This window comes from Rattus norvegicus, chromosome 5 (assembly GCF_021556685.1).
Source record: "Rattus norvegicus strain SHRSP/BbbUtx chromosome 5, alternate assembly SHRSP_T2T, whole genome shotgun sequence".
NCBI lineage: Eukaryota > Metazoa > Chordata > Mammalia > Rodentia > Muridae > Rattus > Rattus norvegicus.
The window spans coordinates 105289859-105315701 of NC_141538.1; the positions used below are offsets into that span (position 1 = coordinate 105289859).

At 43.6% G+C, this 25843-nt stretch overlaps 1 protein-coding gene across 1 annotated transcript; it reads right to left on the reverse strand.

The window, feature by feature from the left end:
- Window positions 1–85: 85 nt before the first annotated feature.
- Window positions 86–2217, reverse strand: LOC148005885 (GTP-binding nuclear protein Ran, testis-specific isoform-like). The gene is made up of 2 exons (XM_087551828.1): window positions 2199–2217; window positions 86–399 (listed from the first exon to the last, which is right to left on the reverse strand). The coding sequence occupies exons 1-2, from the start codon at window positions 2215–2217 to the stop codon at window positions 86–88; spliced, it is 333 nt and encodes a 110-aa protein (XP_087407954.1).
- Between the last annotated feature and the right edge of the window lie 23626 nt (window positions 2218–25843).

Here is a 25843-nt window from a genome sequence, read left to right on the forward strand (position 1 = left end):
AGATTCTTCTTCCAGTGGAAGACAATAGATTTGTCTCCTGTCCTTAATATCCATTTTGTTGCTACACAATACAACAAGGATGTTTTCACACGTGCACACCAGAACTCTGCCCGTTAGGTGTAAGTAAGTAACTCTTGATGTTATTCACATCAAACATCGTAATCGCACACTGGAAGCAGTAGCTGTCATGCTGTCTCCAAACTTCTCCTGGGCCCGCTGTGTCCCACACATTGAACTTAATGGACTCTTTGTTGGTTTGGAGGACACACAAGTCCACATCCACAATCAGAGTGGCTACTGCTTCATGGATTTCATCTTCCTGATGCTGATGTTGCCTACCAGGATGAGCTTGGACCTGTGGCTCTCCCTGTGCAGCCTTCACAACGATCCTTCCAGAAGCTGGAAAGATGACAGAAATGTGATTTCAAATGCCAAAGACACAGCAGCACTTCTTCTAAAACAATCCACTAGGGCAATTTATCCTTTTCATATGTATGTGCTGTGGGGCCATCCACTGGATCATGGGTAACCTGCCATCCTCAAAGAAGAATGATTTCTCCTTTCCCTAGCAGCTATTAACTGCTAAGAGTTCTTCACAATAGAGGAAGAACCAAAAGGTTCACAATAGGGACCTCGAGAATTCCTCCTCAATGTTGAAATTTTGTCTGGCTTGATTTCATATAGATCTTGTGAGAGTAACTAGGGTTGCTGGGAGTTCCTAATTGAGAAAGCCGTATCTTGTCCAGGAGAGAGCATTACACAGTATTCCTCCCTATGTAGCTTTTACAGTCTTTTCACCTCCTCCTCTGGAATGTTCCCTGAGCCTTGGCATAGGCTAGGGTGGGAGTAGTTGATAAAGATGTCTTGTTTAAGGATGAGTCCTCGGTCACTTCTCAGCACTTCAATTATCTGTGAATCTCTGCATTGACTGCTCTAACTGAAAAGGAAGGAAGGAAGGAAGGAAGGAAGGAAGGAAGGAAGGAAGGAAGGAAAGGAAAGAAGGGAGGGAGGGAGGAAGGAAGGAAGGAAGGAAGGAAGGAAGGAAGGAAGGAAAAGAAGGAAGGAGGAGTTGCTTTGATCAAAACCGGGTGAAAATCAGGTCTATATATAGAAAAGTAAATATTTATAATTTAATTGACAACATGACCATTTAGCAAAATAACAATAACAGGTTCTACCCTGGGACCAATGACCAGTGCAGACATAAGCTATGGCCTTTACATGGGCTTTACATGGGCTTTAAACTCCCAGTCATGGGCTTTTGACCACAATTATAGTACCAGATGGGAAAATCCCCTCTAATGGAACAGAGTTTATAACCAATCAGAAAGCAGTTGGTTACCACATAATAACCACTCAACTGTTTCTGGAAGGTCTGTATTGTAGTCTGCAGTGTCCACAGCTGCGTAAGATTCCCAGTATTTTCTTCCCTGCATGCCTATGGAGCATTAAGTTTACATTTCTTGACAGTATTTAAGAATATGACGGTTCCACAAATATCCAGGTTTCTGGTGGCCTCCTACGTTTTTATTTGTAACTGTGTTTTGTTTTGTTTTGTTTTGTTTTTGAGGGGGCAGGAGGCAAGTCCTGTATGTTTTTTTTTTTTTTTTTTGGTTCTTTTTTTCGGAGCTGGGGACCGAACCCAGGGCCTTGCGCTTCCTAGGTAAGCGCTCTACCACTGAGCTAAATCCTCAGCCCCAAGTCCTGTATGTTTTAGACTCACAACAGCCAGTCTGTATCAATGTTGAGCGTGTCATTTTCTAGTAGATTTAAAGTAGAGAACTATTTCTCTAAACTCTATGTAATGGGCCTGAAAATGAGGAAGAGTGGGGGGATAGATGAGTAGGAAATGGTAGGAGAGAACACAGCTCACACAATTAGAGTTTGTTTCATGATCCTTGTCTGCATTAACCCCCCCACCCCCAGATAATTCATGATTCCTTCGATTCCCTATAGCTGGAGCAACATTTTTTATGCAGAGCCATCGTGTGCGCGTTCTCCCCCATTTCTTCATAGACACATTTAAACCCCATCCATTTGATTCTCATTTGGTGGGATACAGCTGCTAAGAATCCCCCTGCTGAAGAAAGATGTGTAGTGTGTGTCCGTAGAGAAAGAGCGAGCCATATACATCTTGGTCTTTGGAATGGAGTGTCCAAGGGGAAAACATCAGATCTGTTTTTATATGTGCTTCGTACTGCAAGTGTTTGCAGGCATGGCTACATGCAGTCTGGCTAATAAATATCCGTTGACACGGGTGACAGGACATGTAGAGCATATGTTCTCCAGTTACCTTCAGGCTGTGTTTTCTGTGTGGGTCTTTGCTTGGAACCGATCCTTTTATTCCAGCGAATCAGTGCTCAGTGGAAATATAAATATTTTTGTTGTAACAACATGCTGTAAGAGGGAATTCAGTCATTGTGTTTTCCCTGGTCCAAGAGACTCGGCTTTGCTATGCTATCGTCTATGCCATTCTTCATGCTTTTTATAGCCTCATCTTTCATTCTCGGGGCTTTAAGGACTTAGTGATGTTTGCTGTGAATGTATTTATCACTCAGCAGAACCGTGTCTCCAGTTCTCCCCCAGAGCAAAGGAGAATTGGCCTGCATCGTAGATCATCTGGCAGAGAGTCTCCACGCTCTTCCACTACGTGCACACATTTATTTCTTTCCTTTTAGAAACTATCTTATGAAAAGAAAACACCCCCTTGAAGATGTCAAACATTCCTGAGAACAAACGGCCATTTTTAAAGGTAGTATTTGTCTCACCTGCTGTCTGGATGGTTTTGTCTCCAGTTGAATGAGGGCATTGCTATATTACTCTAAATCTGGCTACATTTCCTACAAAATGATGGGTCCAGAGCTGCTGTACACCAGGTCAGTTCAGACATTTGTGGGTCATGACTTCACAGCTGCTGAAGCATCAGATAGCACATGTTTTAGCCTTGGAATCTACTTTTCAGTAGCTTGATACTGTGTATTTGCCGATGTAAATGTTAACCTAATATTTTCCCATATATATTGCGTTGTCCTCAATGAAGGCAGTGCAGGTTAGACCCATCTCTAGTCTTTTTTTTTTCTTTTTTCTTTTTTTAGGAGCTGGGGACCGAACCCAGGGCCTTGCGCTTGCTAGGCAAGTGCTCTACCACTGAGCTAAATCCCCAACCCCTCCATCTCTAGTCTTAATGTTGAATCGAGGTGGTTCCAGAATGCCCATCAATGTCTGAATGAATCCTGTACAAATCCTCAAATGTTATAAGAAAGGAACATGATGGGCCAATGAGTCTTATAAACATATATGCAAAATTATGGGCAAATTATTAGCAAATCTATCTCATAGGTATATAGAAAATATATTTGCAACATGACAAAAGTGTGGGGTTTTCCCAATAATGCAAGGTTATTTAGATATTTGAATATTAACCACAAAATAGAGGAAAATATGATTGTTATTAAATAGAACAAAAATATATGATAAAATTCATCAACTTCAGCTCTCTGCTCCCAGACCCCATGAGAGAGAGAGAGACCTCACCGCCTGGTCAGGTGGGCACTCCTGAGGCTGCAGAGCGGAAGAGACCACCAACACTGTCCACCCCTGCCCACATCCCTGGCCCAAGAGGAAACTGTATAAGGCCTCTGGGCTCCTGTGGGGGGAGGGCCCAGGAGCTGCAGGACCCCTGCCTGAGACACCGCCGGAACCTGAAGGAAACAGACCGGATAAACAGTTCTCTGCACCCAAATTCCGTGGGAGGGAGAGCTGAACCTTCAGAGAGGCAGACAAGACTGGGAAACCAGAAGAGACTGCTCTCTGCACATACATCTCGGACGCCTGAGGAAAACACCAAAGGCCATCTGGAACCCTGATGCACCCGGAAAGGGCGGCACAGATCTTCCTGGTTGCTGCCGCCACAGAGAGCCCGAGGGCAGCACCCCACAAGCGAACTTGAGCCTCAGGACCACAGGTAAGACCAACTTTTCTGCTGCAAGTGACCTGCCTGGTGAACTCAAGACACAGGCCCACAGGAACAGCTGAAGACCTGTAGAGAGGAAAAACTCCACGCCTGAAAGCAGAACACTCTGTCCCCATAACTGACTGAAAGAGAGGAAAACAGGTCTACAGCACTCCTGACACACAGGCTTATAGGTCAGTCTAGCCACTGTCAGAAATAGCAGAAGAAAGTAACACTAGAGATAATCTGATGGCAAGAGGCAAGCGCAGGAACCCAAGCAACAGAAACCAAGACTACATGGCATCATCTGAGCCCAATTCTCCCACCAAAACAAACATGGAATATCCAAACACACCAGAAAAGCAAGATCTAGTTTCAAAATCATATTTGATCATGATGCTGGAGGACTTCAAAAAAGACGTGAAGAACTCCCTTAGAGAAACACAGGAAAACATTAATAAACCAGTAGAAGCCTACAGAAAGGAATCGCAAAAATCCCTGAAAGAATTCCAGGAAAACATAAATAAACAAGTAGAAGCCCATAGAGAGGAGACACAAAAATCCCTGAAAGAATTCCAGGAAAACACAATCAAACAGTTGAAGGAATTAAAAATGGAAATAGAAGCAATCAAGAAAGAACACATGGAAACAACCCTAGATATAGAAAAACCAAAAGAAGAGACAAGGAGCTGTAGATACAAGCTTCACCAACAGAATACAAGAGATGGAAGAGAGAATCTCAGGAGCAGAAGATTCCCTAGAAATCATTGACTCAACTGTCAAAGATAATGTAAAGTGGAAAAAGCTACTGGTCCAAAACATACAGGAAATCCAGGACTCAATGAGAAGATCAAACCTAAGGATAATAGGTATAGAAGAAAGTGAAGACTCCCAGCTCAAAGGACCAGTAAATATCTTCAACAAAATCATAGAAGAAAACTTCCCTAACCTAAAAAAAGAGATACCCATAGGCATACAAGAAGCCTACAGAACTCCAAATAGATTGGACCAGAAAAGAAACACCTCCCGTCACATAATTGTCAAAACACCAAACGCACAAAATAAAGAAAGAATATTAAAAGCAGTAAGGGAAAAAGGTCAAGTAACATATAAAGGCAGACCTATCAGAATCACACCAGACTTCTCGCCAGAAACTATGAAGGCCAGAAGATCCTGGACTGATGTCATACAGACCCTAAGAGAACACAAATGCCAGCCCAGGTTACTGTATCCTGCAAAACTCTCAATTAACATAGATGGAGAAACCAAGATATTCCATGACAAAACCAAATTTACACAATATCTTTCTACAAAACCAGCACTACAAAGGATAATAAATGGTAAAGCCCAACATAAGGAGGCAAGCTATACCCTAGAAGAAGCAAGAAACTAATCGTCTTGGCAACAAAAAAAAGAGAATGAAAGCACACAAACATAACCTCACATCCAAATATGAATATAACGGGAAGCAATAATCACTATTCCTTAATATATCTCAACATCAATGGCCTCAACTCCCCAATAAAAGGAAATAGATTAACAAACTGGATACGCAACGAGGACCCTGCATTCTGCTGCCTACAGGAAACACACCTCAGAGACAAAGATAGACATTACCTCAGAGTGAAAGGCTGGAAAACAACTTTCCAAGCAAACGGTCAGAAGAAGCAAGCTGGAGTAGCCATTTTAATAGCAAATAAAATCAATTTCCAACTAAAAGTCATCAAAAAAGATAAGGAAGGACACTTCATATTCATCAAAGGAAAAATCCACCAAGATGAACTCTCAATCCTAAATATCTATGCCCCAAATACAAGGGCACCTACATACGTAAAAGAAACCTTACTAAAGCTCAAAACACACATTGCACCTCACACAATAATAGTGGGAGATTTCAACACCCCACTCTCATCAATGGACAGATCATGGAAACAGAAATTAAACAGAGATGTAGACAGACTAAGAGAAGTCATGAGCCAAATGGACTTAACGGATATTTATAGAACATTCTATCCTAAAGCAAAAGGATATACCTTCTTCTCAGCTCCTCATGGTACTTTCTCCAAAATTGACCATATAATTGGTCAAAAAACGGGCCTCAACAGGTACAGAAAGATAGAAATAATCCCATGCGTGCTATCAGACCACCACGGCCTAAAACTGGTCTTCAATAACAATAAGGGAAGAATGCTGACATATACGTGGAAATTGAACAATGCTCTACTCAATGATAACCTGGTCAAGGAAGAAATAAAGAAAGAAATTAAAAACTTTTTAGAATTTAATGAAAATGAAGGTACAACATACCCAAACTTATGGGACACAATGAAAGCCGTGCTAAGAGGAAAACTCATAGCGCTGAGTGCCTGCAGAAAGAAACAGGAAAGAGCATATGTCAGCAGCTTGACAGCACACCTAAAAGCTCTAGAGCAAAAAGAAGCAAATACACCCAGGAGGAGTAGAAGGCAGGAAATAATCAAACTCAGAGCTGAAATCAACCAAGTAGAAACAAAAAGGACCATAGAAAGAATCAACAGAACCAAAAGTTGGTTCTTTGAGAAAATCAACAAGATAAACCCTTAGCCAGACTAATGAGAGGACACAGAGAGTGCATCCAAATTAACAAAATCAGAAATGAAAAGGGAGACATAACTACAGATTCAGAGGAAATTCAAAAAATCATCAGATCTTACTATAAAAACCTATATGCAACAAAACTTGAAAATCTTCAGGAAATGGACAATTTCCTAGACAGATACCAGGTACCGAAGTTAAATCAGGAACAGATAAACCAGTTAAACAACCCCATAACTCCTAAGGAAATAGAAGCAGTCATTAAAGGTCTCCCAACCAAAAAGAACCCAGGTCTAGATGGGTTTGGTGCAGAATTCTATCAAACCTTCATAGAAGACCTCATACCAATATTATCCAAACTATTCCACAAAATTGAAACAGATGGATCACTACTGAATACCTTCTATGAAGCCACAATTACTCTTATACCTAAACCACACAAAGACACAACAAAGAAAGAGAACTTCAGACCAATTTCCCTTATGAATATCGACGCAAAAATACTCAATAAAATTCTGGCAAACCGAATTCAAGAGCACATCAAAACAATCATCCACCATGATCAAGTAGGCTTCATCCTAGGCATGCAGGGATGGTTTAATATACGGAAAACCATCAACGTGATCCATTATATAAACAAACTGAAAGAACAAAACCACATGATCATTTCATTAGATGCTGAGAAAGCATTTGACAAAATTCAACACCCCTTCATGATAAAAGTCCTGGAAAGAATAGGAATTCAAGGCCCACACCTAAACATAGTAAAAGTCATATACAGCAAACCAGTTGCTAACATTAAACTAAATGGAGAGAAACTTGAAGCAATCCCACTAAAATCAGGGACTAGACAAGGTTGCCCACTCTCTCCCTACTTATTCAATATAGTTCTTGAAGTTCTAGCCAGAGCAATCAGACAACAAAAGTAGGTCAAGGGGATACAGATCCGAAAAGAAGAAGTCAAAATATCACTATTTGCAGATGATATGATAGTATATTTAAGTGATCCCAAAAGTTCCACCAGAGAACTACTAAAGCTGATAAACAACTTCAGCAAAGTGGCTGGGTATAAAATTAACTCAAATAAATCAGTTGCCTTCCTCTATACAAAAGAGAAACAAGCCGAGAAAGAAATTAGGGAAACGACACCCTTCATAATAGACCCAAATAATATAAAGTACCTCGGTGTGACTTTAACCAAGCAAGTAAAAGATCTGTACAATAAGAACTTCAAGACACTGAGGAAAGAAATTGAAGAAGACCTCAGAAGATGGAAAGATCTCCCATGCTCATGGATTGGCAGGATTAATATAGTAAAAATGGCCATTTTACCAAAAGCAATCTACAGATTCAATGCAATCCCCATCAAAATACCAATCCAATTCTTCAAAGAGTTAGACAGAACAATTTGCAAATTCATCTGGAATAACAAAAAACCCAGGATAGCTAAAGCTATCCTCAACAATAAAAGGACTTCAGGGGGAATCACTATCCCTGAACTCAAGCAGTATTACAGAGCAATAGTGATAAAAACTGCATGGTATTGGTACAGAGACAGACAGATAGACCAATGGAATAGAATTGAAGACCCAGAAATGAACCCACACACCTATGGTCACTTGATTTTTGACAAAGGAGCCAAAACCATCCAATGGAAAAAAGATAGCATTTTCAGCAAATGGTGCTGGTTCAACTGGAGGTCAACATGTAGAAGAATGCAGATCGATCCGTGCTTATCACCCTGTACAAAGCTTAAGTCCAAGTGGATCAAGGACCTCCACATCAAACCAGACACACTCAAACTAATAGAAGAAAAACTAGGGAAGCATCTGGAACACATGGGCACTGGGAAAATTTTCCTGAACAAAACACCAATGGCTTACGCTCTAAGATCAAGAATCGACAAATGGGATCTCATAAAACTGCAAAGCTTCTGTAAGGCAAAGGACACTGTGGTTAGGACAAAATGGCAACCAACAGATTGGGAAAAGATCTTTACCAGTCCTACAACAGATAGAGGCCTTATATCCAAAATATACAAAGAACTCAAGAAGTTAGACCGCAGGGAAACAAATAACCCTAATAAATATGGGGTTCAGAGCTAAACAAAGAATTCACAGCTGAGGAATGCCGAATGGCTGAGAAACACCTAAAGAAATGTTCAACATCTTTAGTCATAAGGGAAATGCAAATCAAAACAACCCTGAGATTTCACCTCACACCAGTGAGAATGGCTAAGATCAAAACTCAGGTGACAGCAGATGCTGGCGAGGATGTGGAGAAAGAGGAACACTCCTCCATTGTTGGTGGGATTGCAGACTGGTAAAAAAACCATTCTGGAAATCAGTCTGGAGGTTCCTCAGAAAATTGGACATTGAACTGCCTGAGGATCCAGCTATACCTCTCTTGGGCATATACCCAAAAGATGCCTCAACATATAGTGCTCCACTATGTTCATCGCAGCCTTATTTATAATAGCCAGAAAATGGAAAGAACCCAGATGCCCTTCAACAGAGGAATGGATACAGAAAATGTGGTACATCTACACAATGGAATATTACTCAGCTATCAAAAACAACGAGTTTATGAAATTCGTAGGCAAATGGTTGGAACAGGAAAATATCATCCTGAGTGAGCTAACCCAATCACAGAAAGACATACATGGTATGCACTCATTGATAAGTGGCTATTAGCCCAAATGCTTGAATTACCCTAGATCCCTAGAACAAACGAAACTCAAGACGGATGATCAAAATGTGAATGCTTCACTCCTTCTTTAAATGAGGAAAAAGAATACCCTTGGCAGGGAAGGGAGAGGCAAAGATTAAAACAGAGACTGAAGGAACACCCATTCAGAGCCTGCCCCACATGTGGCCCATACATATACAGCCACCCAATTAGACAAGATGGATGAAGCAAAGAAGTGCAGACCGACAGGAGCCGGATGTAGATCGCTCCTAAGAGACACAGCCAGAATACAGCAAATACAGAGGCGAATGCCAGCAGCAAACCACTGAACTGAGAATTGGAGCCCCGTTGAAGGAATCAGAGAAAGAAATGGAAGAGCTTGAAGGGGCTCGAGACCCCATATGTACAACAATGCCAAGCAACCAGAGCTTCCAGGGACTAAGCCACTACCTAAAGACTATGCATGGACTGACCCTGGACTCTGACCTCATAGGTAGCAATGAATATCCTAGTAAGAGCACCAGTGGAAGGGGAAGCCCTGGGTCCTGCTAAGACTGAACCCCCACTGAACTAGACTGTGGGGGGGAGGATGGCAATGGGGGGAGGGTTGGGAGGGGAACACCCATAAGGAAGGGGAGGGGGGAGGGGGATGTTTGCCTGGAAACCGGGAAAGGGAATAACACTCGAAATGTATATAAGAAATACTCAAGTTAATAAAAAAAAAAAAGAAAGAAAAAGAAAAAGGTTCTTAGAGCAAGCCTGAAAGGCTCCTTTTGGCTAAACGTGGCATTGATTTATGGCAAAAGACTTATTTAATAAAATGAAAATAATAATCCGAAAAAAAAAGAATGTAAAAAAAAATTCATCAACTTCGTGATAAACTCTTAGCAAACTAGTAGTAGTTACCTTGTAAATAGATAAAACACCCAGAACACAGGATTCTTTTTAGTTTTAATTTGGTTTTTTAATAGAGATAGTATCTCTGTGTAGCCGTGGTGGCTGTCCTGGAACTCACAAATATTGGTCTGCCTCTGCCAGCCAAGCTCGGGAATTGTGTGAGGTTATGGATCCTTGCATTGTTTAAAAGTAGGGTAAGAATCTCAGTTAATGCTGTACCCTGGCAAAATAAGGGATTTAATTTGTAACGTAATCTCAAGGGTAACTTTTCCTCATCATCAGTGTGTGTGTGTGTGTGTGTGTGTGTGTGTGTGTGTGTAAGTGTGCACATGTTCATGTGTAAGGGGCCGCATGTGTGGAGGAGTGCCAGTGCGCCTGTGTGTGCACATACATGTGGAAGAGGAGTAGGGAGGAGTCTTCCTCTGTTACTCTCCACCTTGTTCACTAAAGAACAATCCATCAAACCCAGAGCTCACTGATTTGAAGTGTCTGGCTAGCCAGCTTGCTTTGGAAACCTCCTGCCTCTGCCTTCTGGGCACTGGAATCACATGCAGCCACCATGCTCACCTAGCATTTTACACAGAGTCTGGAGATCCAAACTCTAGTCCTCACACTTGTATAGCAAGCACTTTAACCACTGTAGGCCATCTCTAGCAGCCCAAGGTAATGCTTCAAGGAAGAGAAGAGGAGTTTTGAAATGAATAATATTGAGAAAAAAGATTAATAAACATGGACTCAACCGAGTAGCGGTGAAGTCAGCAAGGGAAAGGCAACAGGTAGGGCAAGGAGAAAATAAAAAGCAGGGCTATGGTTTTCAACACAGCTCCGTCTGCTGTTATTAGAAATGAGCAAACTAAGTGCTTCCATGAAGAGACAAGCATCTCTACATAAGGTCATCTGGGAGGTTTATGGCAAACATGCCTGGAATATAAGGCCATTACTGTTTTCAACACCAAGTTTTGCCAGAAAGACAAAAATAGAACATAACATCTACCAAATCTACCATGTCCTAAAGCTAGTCTCAGTTAAGCGTTAGAGGATTCTAACCAAACAGTATATTCTAGATCTACCGAGTAATTAAGAATAATTAAGAGAGATTAAGCTAGAAAACCACAGAGATTTCTACAAAATCATAGTCTTGAAAATTAAGCAGTTTATTTGTATAGCCCATAGATCAGAACAAAAATTGATAGAAATTAGAAAAATAGTTTGAACAGGATAATTAAACTATCACATCTATCTTAGAACCCAGAGGACATAGCCCAGACTATGTTTAAATAATTTATAATGGATTCTACAGTTAAACGGTCTGAACACTGGGGCACACACCATCACCTCTAGAAATGTGTCACGGCGTTAATGTGTCCCCCAAGGCTCACATGTTAAAATTTTAATCCCATATGCAGGAGCCCAAGTATGTGGGCCTGGTAAGAGCTGATTGTCAGGAGGGTCTGCATTGATACATAGATGAATGTCACCCCTGGGGGGTGGACTAGTCATCAAGAGAGTGGACTTATAAAAGTACGCTCAGCAGTAGAATGACTCCTATCACCTTCCGCTCTGCTCACAGACCTGTGTCTTGCTTGGCCATCATCAGAGAAGCTTCCTCCTGTAGGAGATGGTAATAAATACAGAGACCCACAACTGTACAGTGCGCCAAGAGTGAGAGACCTTAGAACACTCCGTCCTAAATGGGTTATCTCCATCAAATTCTTCCCCTCAAGGCTCAGGGAACTCTGAAGAAGAGGAAGCAGAAAGACTCCAAGAGCCAGCGGAGATGGATGATGCCATGGAAGAAAGGACTTCCAGACACAACAGGACTGACGCACATGCGAACGCACAGAGACGGTGGTGGCATGCACAGGGCCTGCACAGGTTCAAGTCAAATGAGGTCTTCGTGCTGAGAGGAGGAACCACACCTCCATTTCTAACCTGGAAGCCATCCCCAATTGTGAACTGCTTGCAAAGAAAAAAAAATTAGTTTTCTCCAACTGAGTCTCACGGCAAATAAGAAACACACTGAAGGGCAGGCCCATGCACGGCAGTCAATGGCCAACACAAAACAAACTTGGTGGTGTTTTTAGAGGGCGCTCTCTCTCTCTCTCTCTCTCTCTCTCTCTCTCTCTCTCTCTCTCTGTCTCTCTGTCTCTCTCTCTCCCTCTCTCTCTCCCTTTTTTTTGTCTCATATTGCTGCTTTGTTTGGGCAGTTTTTCATTTAATCTTATAGGTCTTTTGCCTACGGTTTCCAGTTTTGTAATTTTATGGGATTTGTGTGTATTCAAACTAATGTGACTCTGATTCTGTTTCTTGTTTTCTTTGCCTTCTTTTAGAAACTTTTGGTTGATTCTTTGTGAGTTTCCCATCATGCACCCTGTCTCACTTATCTCCCTGTAGGGAAGCCCTCCCTACACATCTTTACTTGCAGGTATTCATTGCAATGAGTCATTGACCTAGTTCAAGATTTCTGCCTTCTGTGACTCCATCAATATTGCATCCTCATCAGGGCTCCTCCTTGTTGTCCTGTTGTTGCCTTGTGTCACGGAGATCCCGCACTGGCCCTTTTACATGTCCCAACCATTCCAGATGATAGACATTTTGGGGTGGGCCAATTCGGAGCCCCGGATCTGGGTCTGGGCAGTTGCTGAGCTGCTCAGCCTGTCCGCTCCGCTCTTCCTTGTCGCCAGGGTGAGCTCTCCAGGACTAGGCCACCCAATGTCATCAGGATCAGCTCCTGCACTCATGCCCTGCAATGCAGGAAGGGGAGGGTGGCAGCTCACCTGCACCCATGCCTCCAGAGTGAGCTCCACTGTGCTGCCAAGACAAGGTTTGGGGCCTACTCTCCTTGGCAGTGCTGTGCCCTGTGAGGAGATGGACCAGCTCTCCATTCTCACACCCTTGGAGCCAGCTCACTTGTGGGTTCACCATCAGGGCTGTTGCCCAGGTAAGGTGCAGGGCAGTTCAAGTACTATAGTCAGTGAGGAGGGACAGAACTAGCCTCCAGTTCTAATGACCCCAGGGCCAGCTCTCCTGGCTACTGCACATTGTAAGGAGTAAGAGGAAGGACATCACTCTTGCACCCACACCACCTAATAGCAGACAAGTTGAAGGACCAGCTCTCCAGAGCTCTTGCCCATGGAACTGGCTCACCCGTGGCCCTCAGCTGACCAGGGTCAGCTCTACTGTGCTGTGCAGGAGAGGTCAGGGCCTGCTCTCCCAAGTGCTACTGAGAGACGGGGTGCTACATCTAGTGAGGGGGGTTCCAGTTATGGACAGCCCTTAGACATCCACATGGTCCTGGCAGATGCCTGGACCAGGGACATCCCCGTGTTCTCTAATGGTCGTATGAGCCATAGACATTGACACTGAACCTGTTGCTATGTAGCTTTGGCCTCAGACATGGCCCTCTGTGGCAGCTCAGTCTGGGACATTATTACTCTGGCTGCGGGTGGCAAGCCCTCTTCACCCCACGAGTTGAGTCTCCAGTTCCATCTCTCTTCATAATACCCAAGCTGCTCCACTTCCTCTTTCTCTCCCATCTGACCCACACATACAGGCACACTGCGGCGACTTCTGCTGCAGACTGGCCATGTGACTGGTGGGCCCTGGGTAACATTTGCCAGCCGAGCTGCATGAAGGGGTGGCAAGCAGCTATCCATGGCTCACACGTGCCGTGCGCTAGAGGACAGGTCTGTGGGTGGGATGGTGGGCTGCAGGTCTCTGTCTTCATCCTCTTGCATTGAGTGAGCTGCCTGGATTTGACTCTATTTGAGTCTTAGGAGGCCTAGGCATAAGATAGCTTTGACCACCAAGCCAGGTACCAAGCTGGATGAACAAAGGGCTGCCATCTGCTCTGATATCTGATATAACAGCAGCATCACCAAGATGTCTCTTTGCCCCTTGCCAGGAGGTAACAGGGGTGGGGGCGGTCTTTGCTTCTTTTCGTTTGTTTGTTTGTTAAGCTAGTCTAGTTTCCTTGTTTTATTTGATCCATTTATTTTTCTTTTCAGGTGTGTATTTGTTTTCTGATGAAAGAAAAGGTGTAGATTTGGGTGGGTGGCAAGGACCATAGAGGAGCTGTGGGAGGAGGGGAACTGCATCAAAATACAGTGTATAAAAAAAAAATCTGTCATTTAAACAAACAGAAACAAGTTCTTTCCTCTCTTGATTGTTCATTCTTCCACCTGCTTTTCTTTTTCATTTTTCTTTTGAACCTCTCTACCTTCAACCTAGATTTTGACATTTTTAATTAATTAATTAATTAATTAATTAATTAATTTTACACTCCAGATTTTATTTCCTTCCCGGCTCACATCCCATACTTCACCTTCTTCGCTTGCTGCCCCTGTTGCCATGAGGATGTCCCCACCCCAGCAGACCTCTAAACTCCTTGGGGCCTCCAGTCTCTTGAGGGTTGGGTGCATCTTCTCTGACTGAGCCCAGACCCGGGAGTCCTCTGCTCTATATGTGTTGGGGGCCTCATCTCTGCTGGTGTGTGCTCCCTGGTTGGTGATCCAGTATCTGAGAGATCTCAGGGGTCCAGGTTAATCGAGACTGCTGGTCCTCCTACAGGGTCGCCCTCCTCCTCAGCTTCCTCCAGCTTTTCCCTAATTCAGCCACAGGGATTGGCAGCTTCTGTTCATTGGTTGGGAGCAAATATCTGCATCTGACTCTTTCAGCTGCTTGTTGGGTCTTTCAGAAGGCAGACGTGACAGGTCCCTTTTTGTGAGTGCCTCAGTAATGGTGTCAGGCCTTGTGGCCTCCCCTTGAGCTGGATCCCACTTTGGGCCTGTTGCTGGACCTTCAGTCTCTTCTCCATGTCCATCCCAATTTGTGTGTGTGTGTGTGTGTGTGTGTGTGTGTGTGTGTGTGTGTGTGTGTGTAGCAATCTACCTGTGCACATGCAGGCCAGAGGAAGGTTCTGGTGACAGGCTTGCAGGGAAACCAGTCTTGTCGTGTGGGGCCTGGGCTCTCAACTCTGTTCCTCATGGTTGTGCTGCAGTGTTGTTGACTTTGATCTCTCTGTCCCCTGCCTGCAGTTTTATAATGTTAGAGCTTTGGGTTGTTTGATTACTTTCCTATTAGATACTATGTTGATTACTATCTTGATATTATTAATAATCTTTGCCTAATTTCTATGGAGATCTAATCCACATATCATGAAACTCGCCCATTCTATCCATGACATTAAACGAAATGCACACCCTTCACCACAATCCAATTTAAAACAATTCCATTGGAAATCATATTCCCTTCAGCCATTAACCTCAATTCTTTATCCTCATTTTAAGCACTGGCCAAGTGTACTGGTCTGCATTTGTCAATAGGTCATTTTGGAGAAAAAGTATCCCAAGCGAGAAGATGCCTCTATCAGAGTTGCCTGTAAGCTAATGAAGCACTATTAGAGATGGGTGCGTGAGGGCCCAGCACGTTGTGGGCAGTGCCACCTCTGGGCAGGTAGTCCTAGGAGTTCTAAGAAAGGCAGGGGAACAGGAGCCAAAGGAGTAAACCATTAAGCACATCTCCTCCATGGTCTCTATCCCGGTTCCTACTGCTGGATTCTGCTTGAGTTACTGCCTTGGCTTCTCTTGGTGATAGACTGGTATGTAGAAGTGCAAAGTAAAAAAAAACAAAAAACAAAACAAAAAAAAAAAACCCTTCTCCTTGAGTTGCTTTTGTTCATGGTGTCTATCAGAAGAACAGAAACCAAACTAGGACACCAATCTGTTTTCCATTTCTCTACAGAGAATAGGCTTGGATACAAGACTATTGGATTAAGGTAGAAATCATAAATAGAATCTGAGTCCTTTTCCAAGGATTATTATTATTTTAGCATATATCCCGTGACACTGGACCTATTCATACACTAATAGTTATTCTCTTCATTTCAGTGAACAGAACATGCTTTTATTCAGTTTTCCTATATGATGAGAGTTTTGCTTTTTTAAATGAGTTATATAAACTTCTTATACTAGTCATATTTTCTTGAAATTGCTTTTAAGGAACATTAGTATGATGATTTGCATAGGCTTGGCCCAGGGAGTAACACTATTAGGAGGTGTAGCCTTCTTGAAGAAGGTGTGCCACTGTGGGAGTGGGTTCTAAGATCCTTGTCCTGCCTGCTTAGATGCCAGTCTTCTCCTAGCAGCCATTAGATGAAGATGTAGAACTCTCAGCTCTGCCTGCACCAAGCCTGTCTGGATGCTGCCATGCTCCTGCCTTGATGATAATGGACTGAACCTATGAACCTATAAGCCAGCCCCAATTAAATGCTGTCCTCTTAAGAGCTGCCTTGGTCATGGTGCCTGCTCACAGCAGTAAAACCCTGACCAAGACAACTGACTTTGGCAATCATTAGTGGCTGGGCATGATGTTGCAGGGTTGTAATCCCAACATTCAGGAGGAAGAAGCAGATGGATCAGACATTCAACATCATCCTTGGGTTATATAGTGAGTTTTAGGACTAGCCTGTGCTACTTGACAACCCATCTTAACAAAACAGGAGACAGAAGAAAATGTTTGATTATATTATCCCTATAAAATATTTTAGAAAAATAATTTCCAGGGTTCTTGTTACAATGAACTAGAACAGTGGTTCTCAACCTATGGGTCATGAGCCCTTAGAGGGCTGAATGACCTAAGACCATCAGAAAACACAGATGTATACATTATAATCCATGATAGTAGGGAAGTTACCATTATGAAGAAGCAACAAAAATAATTTTATGGTTGGGGGACATCACAACATGAGGAACTCTATTAAAGGGTGACAGTATTAGGAAGGTGGAGAACCACTGGCCTGAGGGACAATAATAGCCCAGGATTAATGAGGGAAGAGTCAAGGAGTTTCAACTTGGGATATCTCATATGAGGACAGCAGGTGTTGGCTCCTGCCCTTCTCCCAACTGTGCCAGAAAGTAGGCTACCCCACTATCAACCCTAGTAACACTTTACTACCCTCACACTTATCAGGCCTCACTCCTTGTTTGATGTTATAAGGCTTTCCCCCCTCAGAAACTGCCCCTGAGTATACAGATGAAGTATCTTCCAACACCCCTGTTCTGATCAATTGTACATGGCCACACAAACCTTGCCACAGAGACCCTGGCCACCTTCCCAAGGGCATAAAGGCCCCCCCCCCGAATAAACTGAACCAGATCTCTGAAGCTGTTCCTGAGTGTATGTGAGCATTCCTTGCCTGTGCTCTCACTGTCTACCTAGGCCTGCATTGCACCCACACACCCCTGATAAGCTTCCCTCTCTCCAGCCCAGCCTGGCCCACAATGGGGAGAACTGGACATGGAGCAGGACTGAACTAGAGTTTTCAAAGTATTTTAAAATGCTTTCTTTGCTTAAAAGTGAGATGAGGAGCTTGCTCAGAACTTAAGAGTACATGATGCTCTTGCAGAGTGCCTTGGATTGCTTTGCAGTATCCATACCGGTCAACTTACAACCACTTGTAATTCTAGTTCTAGGGAATTCGGGCCACCTTCTGGTCTCAGAAGGCACCTAGTGCACATACAGAGAGCACATGAATTTACACACACACACACACACACACACACACACACACACACACACACACACTTTTTAAAAAATTATTTTAAATATTTAAAAGCCTGTAGTATTTTAAATAATGGAAAGCATCAATCAAATGGAGGCTAATTCGGAAAGAATACTTAGGTTACATATTAACATTTCTTGAATAATTTAAAACTAAGTGAAAATCAGGAAATTAGAAATAGGCATTCCCCTGTGGTTGGTCATTGGTATTTCCATCTTGTGTACTTGGATTACACTAACAGAAACACCCAGAGCCTTCTCACGTGTCTGCTGCCATCCTCACAGTGACTGTGTTTAAAAGATTCCCATGGTGAAGTCCGAGTCTGAGCGTCTGGTTTGCCGAGTTCCCATCTAAAAGTTGCAGTAGTGGAACACGCGTTCTCGGCTAGTAGAGCTCCCAGAAGGCCGAGTGGGTGAGACAGAGGACCGGAAACAGCTGCCAGCTTCGTCTTTCCTCTTTGATACTTAAAGGTCAGAATTGCTTATTAATTTAAAAGCACACTTCCACCTCTTCTTTAATCTGTGAATCCAGAGGGCTTATCCAAAAAGTTCTGAGTTTACGGATCCCTTGTCTTGGCATTCTGTCTGCTGGGTCTTAATGAGTCTCCCCTTCTCCCTAGAATGGAATTTATATGGGTAAAGCCAGAAGGCATTCAGAGTAATGGGTGAAGGGTGGCAGGGACTATGTTCTCTAACTGTGCATTTACAGGCTGGCTACGGATTGAGACCCAGGGTGGAGGAAACTCTTACATTTAACTGTGCAGACCTGGGGAAGAAAGTCCTAAGGCCTTGCCTGCAGTCCGCACTGTTGTGGGACTTGGTGAGGTGGGTGCAGTGCAGCCCTCTGTGCCTTGTTCTCAGCAATGGCATAAAATGAGGAGCTTGGTGAGTGTCCTTGTGTTGTTGTCTCTGCAAAGGTGACTTAGGAATGCTGAAGAGTGGGGAGAAAGTCTGTCACTTGGACAAGATGCCATCCTACTGGGTTCCATTGAACACTAAAATATGTCAGGTAGAAATTTTAGTTCATATGCGTAACCTGAACGTCCTAGCTTAGTCCAGCCTGCCTTAATGTATGTGCTCGGAATACTTACTTATTTTTCTCTCCCAGTACACTTTGTACTGCTGTTCCACGCATCATGACCCAGCGTGACTTAGGAAAGGGTTTATTTGGCGTACCTATCCTGATTACAGTCTGTCATCGAATGGAGTCAGGGCAGGGTCTTAAACAGCAGCCAGGGCAGGACTCACAGAGAAGTATTGCTTACTGGCTTACCCTCCATGGTTTGTTCAACCTGCTTTCTTATCCAGCCTAGGACCTGTGCCTTCAGTGGGCTAAGCCTTCCACCAATTTTCAATCAAGAAAAGGCCCCTACAGACTTGCCTACATGCCAATCTGATGGAGGCATTTTCTCAGTTGAGGTTCCCTCTTCCCAGATGACCCTTGCTTGTGTCAAATTGGCATAAAGCTAACCGGCACAATTACCTCTTACCTGGGCAATACTCTAATGTAAAGCCCATCGTACAATCGCATGTTGACTATCCCTTTTGATCTACTGAGCACTGTTCTATATCTAACAGTGTTCTATGTATCAAACAGAACATCTATATGCATGCAGGAGGCATTTATAATTTTTATATACACTTTGGGTTGCAAAAATGCAAAACCCCTTGTGAGCACATGTGCTGGAGAGTATGCTACTCTGTAGCATTTAACCAGGAATAGCTGAGTCCAAATATGTTTTCTAATAAACACATGCAGCTTTTATACCACCGCAGAGTCAAAATATTTTAATATAACCTTTATAATGCAAGGACTGGCTGTACTCAAAAAGGTTATGAATTTGACCCATGTTGTGGGTTAAACTGTGTCCACCTGAAAGATAGGGGAAGTTCTAAGACCCTCTGAAGGAGACCTGATTGGGACAGGGAAACATTTTTGGAACCATTAGCTAACTTAAGAAAGGGTATGTTGGAGTAGGTTGGTGCTTAAACCAACACCTAGAATCCTCATTTTTAAAAGTCTTGTTTTCAGTTGTTATTTATGTGGTCTGTATGTGTGGGTACCCATAGAGCACAGAAGAGAGTACCAGATCTCCTGGAGCTGTAGTTATAAACGGTTGTAATCTGTCAGACATCAATACTGGGAACTGAACCCTGGTCCCCTGGAAAAGCGACAAGCACCTTTAACCATTGAGCCATCTCCCTGGCTTCACTAGTCTCTTTCTAACAGGATTTAGACAAAGATAAAGAGGCTAGAAGATCATGGAAGACACTATTATCTTCTATGCGTTACGTCTATACATCAGAGAATGCCACCGATTGATACCTACACCCGGAAACTCATGGGTAGATTTTTCCCCCTTTCTGAGCCTTTAGAAGGAATGCACCACAGACTTCCAACTTCTGAATATATGAAATGAGAGACTGGAGGGATGCCTCACAGTTAAGATCATGTGCTTCTTCTGTAGAGGGTTCCCAGAACCCAAACCCGAGTGGTTTGCAATTGCCTCTGACTAGTTCCAGTGGGAACTGATGCTTAGGGTCTCCATGATTCATACAGATGTCTGCATACCCTCCCGAACACATAAACACATTATTTAGAAATTAATTTCTGTCTTAAAAATGAACAGGGAGCACCTGTATTTTTAAGTTCACAGTAGGACTTCATTACAGTAGCTTCTGTAAACTAATACAGTCCCCAGGCCTCTAGCAAACCTTCTAATGAGCTTATGTCAATCTCGTTGCTTGTGGAATAAAAATAATAGAAGTAGCCCGTGTGAGGGAGCAGGCAGCGTGGGGAATGTGTTAGCGGTTGTTTGTCTGTCTGTGGCACCTAGCCTTCTGTTCAACCCTCCCAGCATTACTATCCCTACCAGGGCCAGACCCGGGCGCTGACTCCAGCCTTGCATCAAAATCACCCAAAGGGTGTGGCTTGCTTCAAGTCAAGCAAGTTGGGTGGGGCCTCAACAATTAGTCATTCATCCAAGTGTGGGGTGTTGCTACGGCCAGCATTTGGAGGTGTTTTAGGGAGCACAGGTAACAAAGCAAGGAGGCTTTGGAGGGAGGAGGCAAGGGAGGTTGGCTGTGCTGCATGGGGAGCTAACTTTTAGTCACAGTCTTGATTACTCCCCTCTAAATGTTCTCATGGTAAGTTACTGGCTACAGGTTTCTATCTTTGCTCTGAATTTGGCTTTATTTTCCTGAGTGTTGAGGGCTTAGATCTGAATGTCTACTTGTATATCTTGTGCCTCCCTGAGTGAGTGAGCAAGGATTTGCTCCAAAGCAAATTTCAGAATCCCTTTCCTCAGCCCTCCCTAGAGCCTTTCACTTCGGGTTCCTAATATATATGTGTGTGTGTGTGTGTGTGTGTGTGTCCACATTGCATATAAAGGCAATCCTACAGTCATCAGTGGGGGTAGCTGGGTGCAATGTTCACTAAGTGACTTGTTCAACCTGGGTGTCTGAGACCCTGTTTAGGTAGGTATAGGAGGATCTTGACCTTATTTCAAAAACTTGAAAATTTCCTAAAGCTTCCCTACTCATAAACTCACCTATTAATTCATGCATTATTTCTCTTATTCACACCATGTCCTGTCGAGCAGTTTCTTCGTGGTTGGCAGTATATACTGGATATGCATTAGTGGGTGTAAGACGGCCAGCAGTACCTGCCTCTGTGGAATTTGCTGAACAGTGGGGAAAGAGGTAAGATAGACATACAGAAAAATCACAATAATTAGTGGAAATCCACATCTGTGACTAGAACATCAAAGGAGAGCAATGTTTAGCTCTCATAGACTGTATGGGTAAGCGCTGACCCTGCTAGGGCAGTCAGAGAGGCCTTTTAAACTGAGTCATCTGAGTACAGGCAGAGACTTTGCTAGCTTTATGGCAGAAGGCAGGTACGGAGAACACTTTATAAGACCTCGTTAGACGCGGGATGTGTCAGAGACCGACCTTCGCTTGCAGCTATGGGTTTCACAGGAGCACAGGGGTTTGCGGCTGACAAGAGAAGTACTCGTCGGCAAGAGACCATTAGCTCTGTGGGTCCCCAGTCCCAGAAAATAGGGGCCACTGGGCACCCTCTTATTTTCACTGACTGCTCTCCACATGTCCCCTGAGGAGCTCCCCATTAATCATGGCTCAATCTCTACGTGCTTCTTATCACTCTCCTGTCTTGGAGTAGCGGGCATCTCCTCTCCTGTTCCGGTGATCTCTCTATTGGCGCCTTCAATCCCACCTTGCATCTGCTAGTGACCAGGCTTAATAAGCCAGCGGGTTTCTGATAGAGTCACATCTGCCATGTGACTGTAACCTTCCTTGTGCTCCCAACATGCCCCAGATTCCCTAGTTCTTTTTTTTAAAGCCAGTTACATCACTTGCTCTCCATCTCTTCTCCCTGCCCCTCAGTCACCTCTATCCTCGTGTAGCAAAGATACTTCGGTCGCATGTGTTCGTTGGTCTTATGCTTATAGGTTGGGAAAAGCTGTCCTACTTGCTCACCGGAAGTACAAACCTCAGAGGTCACATACCTCAGAGCTCAGACACCTCAGGAATGGATGCTCCAAGTTTCCCAAACTGAGGCAGCTGTCTCCACAGGGAACTAAAATGTTTTCACATTTTTGTTCTACGAAATCCCACATTTGGCATACTTCTTACAGGACTTTGAGAGAAAAAATCAGCGTTCCTGAAATGAAGGAACTTCAATTGTAAACATGTAAGCATGTTTGAGATGCAGTTTACAAACGATGATTTATACTTAATGCATTGTCAGCGGAGTCAGTTGTGTTTGGTTCAGAGAAGAAATAAGAAAGGAGCACATGTGATAACAGTCAGTCTATAACATAATTTAAAAGGTAAAGAGAGGCCCTAGCTCATCATAAACAAATGATCTATTAGAATAGGTGTAAATTGTGAACTGCTCCTGTCCCCTTTAAAGAATAACTTAAAGGCACAGTAAAATATAACAAATACATTATTTTATATGGATAAGGCTGATGCTAATAGGTGAGTAGAAACAATACCTAGAGCTCTTAGTATTGTTGGCAGTTTTGTGTTAAGCCAAACTAGCTCTCCTTTCTGATCTCTTTTCTCCTTCTGGATTTCCATGATCAGGAGGATGCAACCTCCAGCTACCGGGTAAAATGTGTTCTCTGACTGAGGAATAGCTTTTCTCTGCATAGCTGGCTAGTTACTAAAATAGCAGCAGAACCTGACCTCTTTAACACAATGCTTTAACAGCCTGACTTGCCAGAGCCTGTGCTCAGGTTGTTAGATGTCTTCAGCATCTAGTTATCATTTTATTTTACAATAATATCCACCCAGGAACAGAATAGATGAACCCCTAGTAAAGATGCTCCAACAATTTGTTCCTAATTGAAGCTATTCTCATTCTGAGAGTGGACACTACCCTCTCACAGTCTTCTTGTTTGGCATTTCCTTGTAAGCATTTAGCTGCCAATTCCCAAGGGCTGAAGGAAGTTCCAGTGGCCTTGGTAGTCTGAAACATACTAATCAAATGAGAGAAAGGTTTGATTGTAAATCAGAATGTTGGTGTCTTGCAGGGAGAACTGACACTTGCTAAAATACTATGTTTCTTGTTAATCTGATGGTTCTCTGAAAGGGAAGCCTGTTTGCAGAACCAGAGCTTCTCTGTGTTTGTGTTTGAGTTGCTAGTCAGCACAGAAGCCAGGGATCTCAGTGTTATTGCAGGGAAAGGCAAGGGAAGAGCTAGTGGTGGCAGACACCAGAAAAGAGTTTGATCCGATGAAACAAAATGGGTGCTAAGGCATCAGCAACTCTCGGAGTCCACAGGAGATCCAGGGAGCAGGGACGGCTGGCATGGAAAGGGAACTGAACAATCTGCAGATACAGCTGGTTTTACCTAAAATAGTCTGGTTTTAAAAGCTTCATCAGGATTTTGCAATCCAATTAGGCTATAACTAATGAGTGTGCTTGAGTTCTGCTAAGTGGCATGCAGGTGAAGATTTCCTTATTAAAAAAAAAAAAAGGAAAGCCCTTGTGGTTAACAAGGTGAGAATCTAAGACTCAGTATGAACGTGTACAAATGCACATTAGACTAGGTTTGTAGCAGAGGCTCGCAGCATGATTCCTGAGGCTGCAAAACTGAGGAAAGGGCAAGAAAGGTGGAGGATGGGGAAAGGCTTCAAAGCGGAGGAACTGGAGGGGGTGGTGGGCTAGGAATGTCAGGGCATCAGAAGATCAGACTGATGTGGTTCACTCACTTGGCTGTCTCCTCTTCTGTCTCTTCTGTGACCAGGTTAATAGGGCTTAGGTAGCTTTTGTAAGGAGACACCCACTGTGCTTTGGAGGGATGAGGGCTGCATTATGGGAATAAGATTTCCATGTTCTACCTCAAAGGGACCAGGCATATGTACCTCTCTGCGTAGCTGTCTGGGAATCTAGAAGCCGAGAGAAGAAGGTGATCTTCCCCTTGACTTCTCATTTCTAGGAAGATGTTGCTAGCCTTGCCACTCCGGGCAAGCACTAGTGCTCCTGGATCAGGTCCACAAGCACAGAACGTTACGCACCACTCACAGGGCTATGTGTGTGGCTAAGGGTGTTGAGTGTGTGATTTAATGTGGCACCAGTCACAGGGCTGTACATTCACTCAGTCATCTCCGTCCACGATTAGCACCAGCACTGCTGTCCTGCGTTTAGCTAGAGGCCGTAGCAGAAAGAGAGCGAGTCACTGCCCTGCATCGCCTCCCATTTCTCAGCTGTAAAATCTGAAGCGAGGACTGAACACTTTTGCTTTGTTGTGATACATGTGCTCGCTGGGCTGCACATGAATTCTGGAGCAGTTTAGTCTTGGGCTGGCCAGAGGCTGAGAACAGGGTCAGGAGGGAGAAAGATGGAAGTCGGCGCTTTCACTCTGCTTCTCGGGATCTACGTCACCACGGAAGGTACCAAGGATGCACCAGCCCTGTGCACACTAGCAGCCTGGTGTTTCCTGGAAGCTTTGCCATGATGCAAAGGGAAGTAGTGCATAAATGATGTGAGGAAATTATTGCTGACCATGGATTTACTGCCCAATTAGTGAGGTGGTGCTGTGTGGGGGATTCACATAATTGGAACTTTCTCGAGCTGATCTGGGCTTACTGGGCTTAGTTACCTTCTCACAGTGATTTTATCTCAGGAGACGAGAGGGTAAAGCGTTGAGTTCATCAAAGTGTTTCCTTACTGACCTTTGATTCTAACCACCACCACCTACACTGTGCTTCGAGCCTTTGTTATAGATCCTTTGCAGTGAAAGAATGCCCATGTGAGGGATGCTTCATGCCAAGTGCAGTGTATATACTTTTATATTCAAGTTAGAACATATGTACACAAAAATGTGGTTTTGAATCATTGGGCAGTGACCCTCAACCTATGGGTTGCCGCCCCTTTTGTGGTTGAATGGCCCTTCCACAGGGGTTGCCTAAGACCATTGGAAACACAGATATTTACATAATGATTAGCCTCAGTAGCGAAATCACAGTTATGAAGCAGCAAAGAAAATAATTTTATGGTTGGGGCCACCACAGCATGAGGAACTGTATTAAAGGGTCACCGGATTGGGAGGGTTGAGAACCACTGACCTTGGGGTTCAAGGGCCAATTTGTGTGTGTTGGCATCTTCCTGTACCATTCCCTAACACCCCCTTCAATGATGCCTTCTAAAAGGAGCTGCTCAACACCTCTCTTCCGGGGCAACATCTCTAAGTTTTACATAGGCAACAGTTGGAGCTTAAATAGATCTCTGATTTAGATGAGACTTAAGTGAGAGCAATAGGTTCAAAGAGCTTTGAAGTTTTCTATGCAGAACCCGACGTAGTTCCTCTGATGTTTAGCAGAATAAGCTATCAAAGTAAGTAATCAAAGAGCCAAGGAAAGGTGGGGACTAGCTTTGCTTAATTTAAGGCTAAGTCAAGTACTCAAAGTTTCTGAGGAGCCTCTTTTCATTCATTTTACTTCTTTCATGTTTGAGACCAAAGCTATGAATTTCAGACCATATCACAGAATTGTGGCAGAGGGAAGAGAGCCTTGTGGGCTTTATACCAGCCAAAACCTGACTTCTTATGAAGTAACATGTCCCTCCTATCTAAATCCACTAGTCAACATTTGTCCCAATGTCTCCACTTAACAGAGGTAGTTTAGAAACGAGAGCAGATTT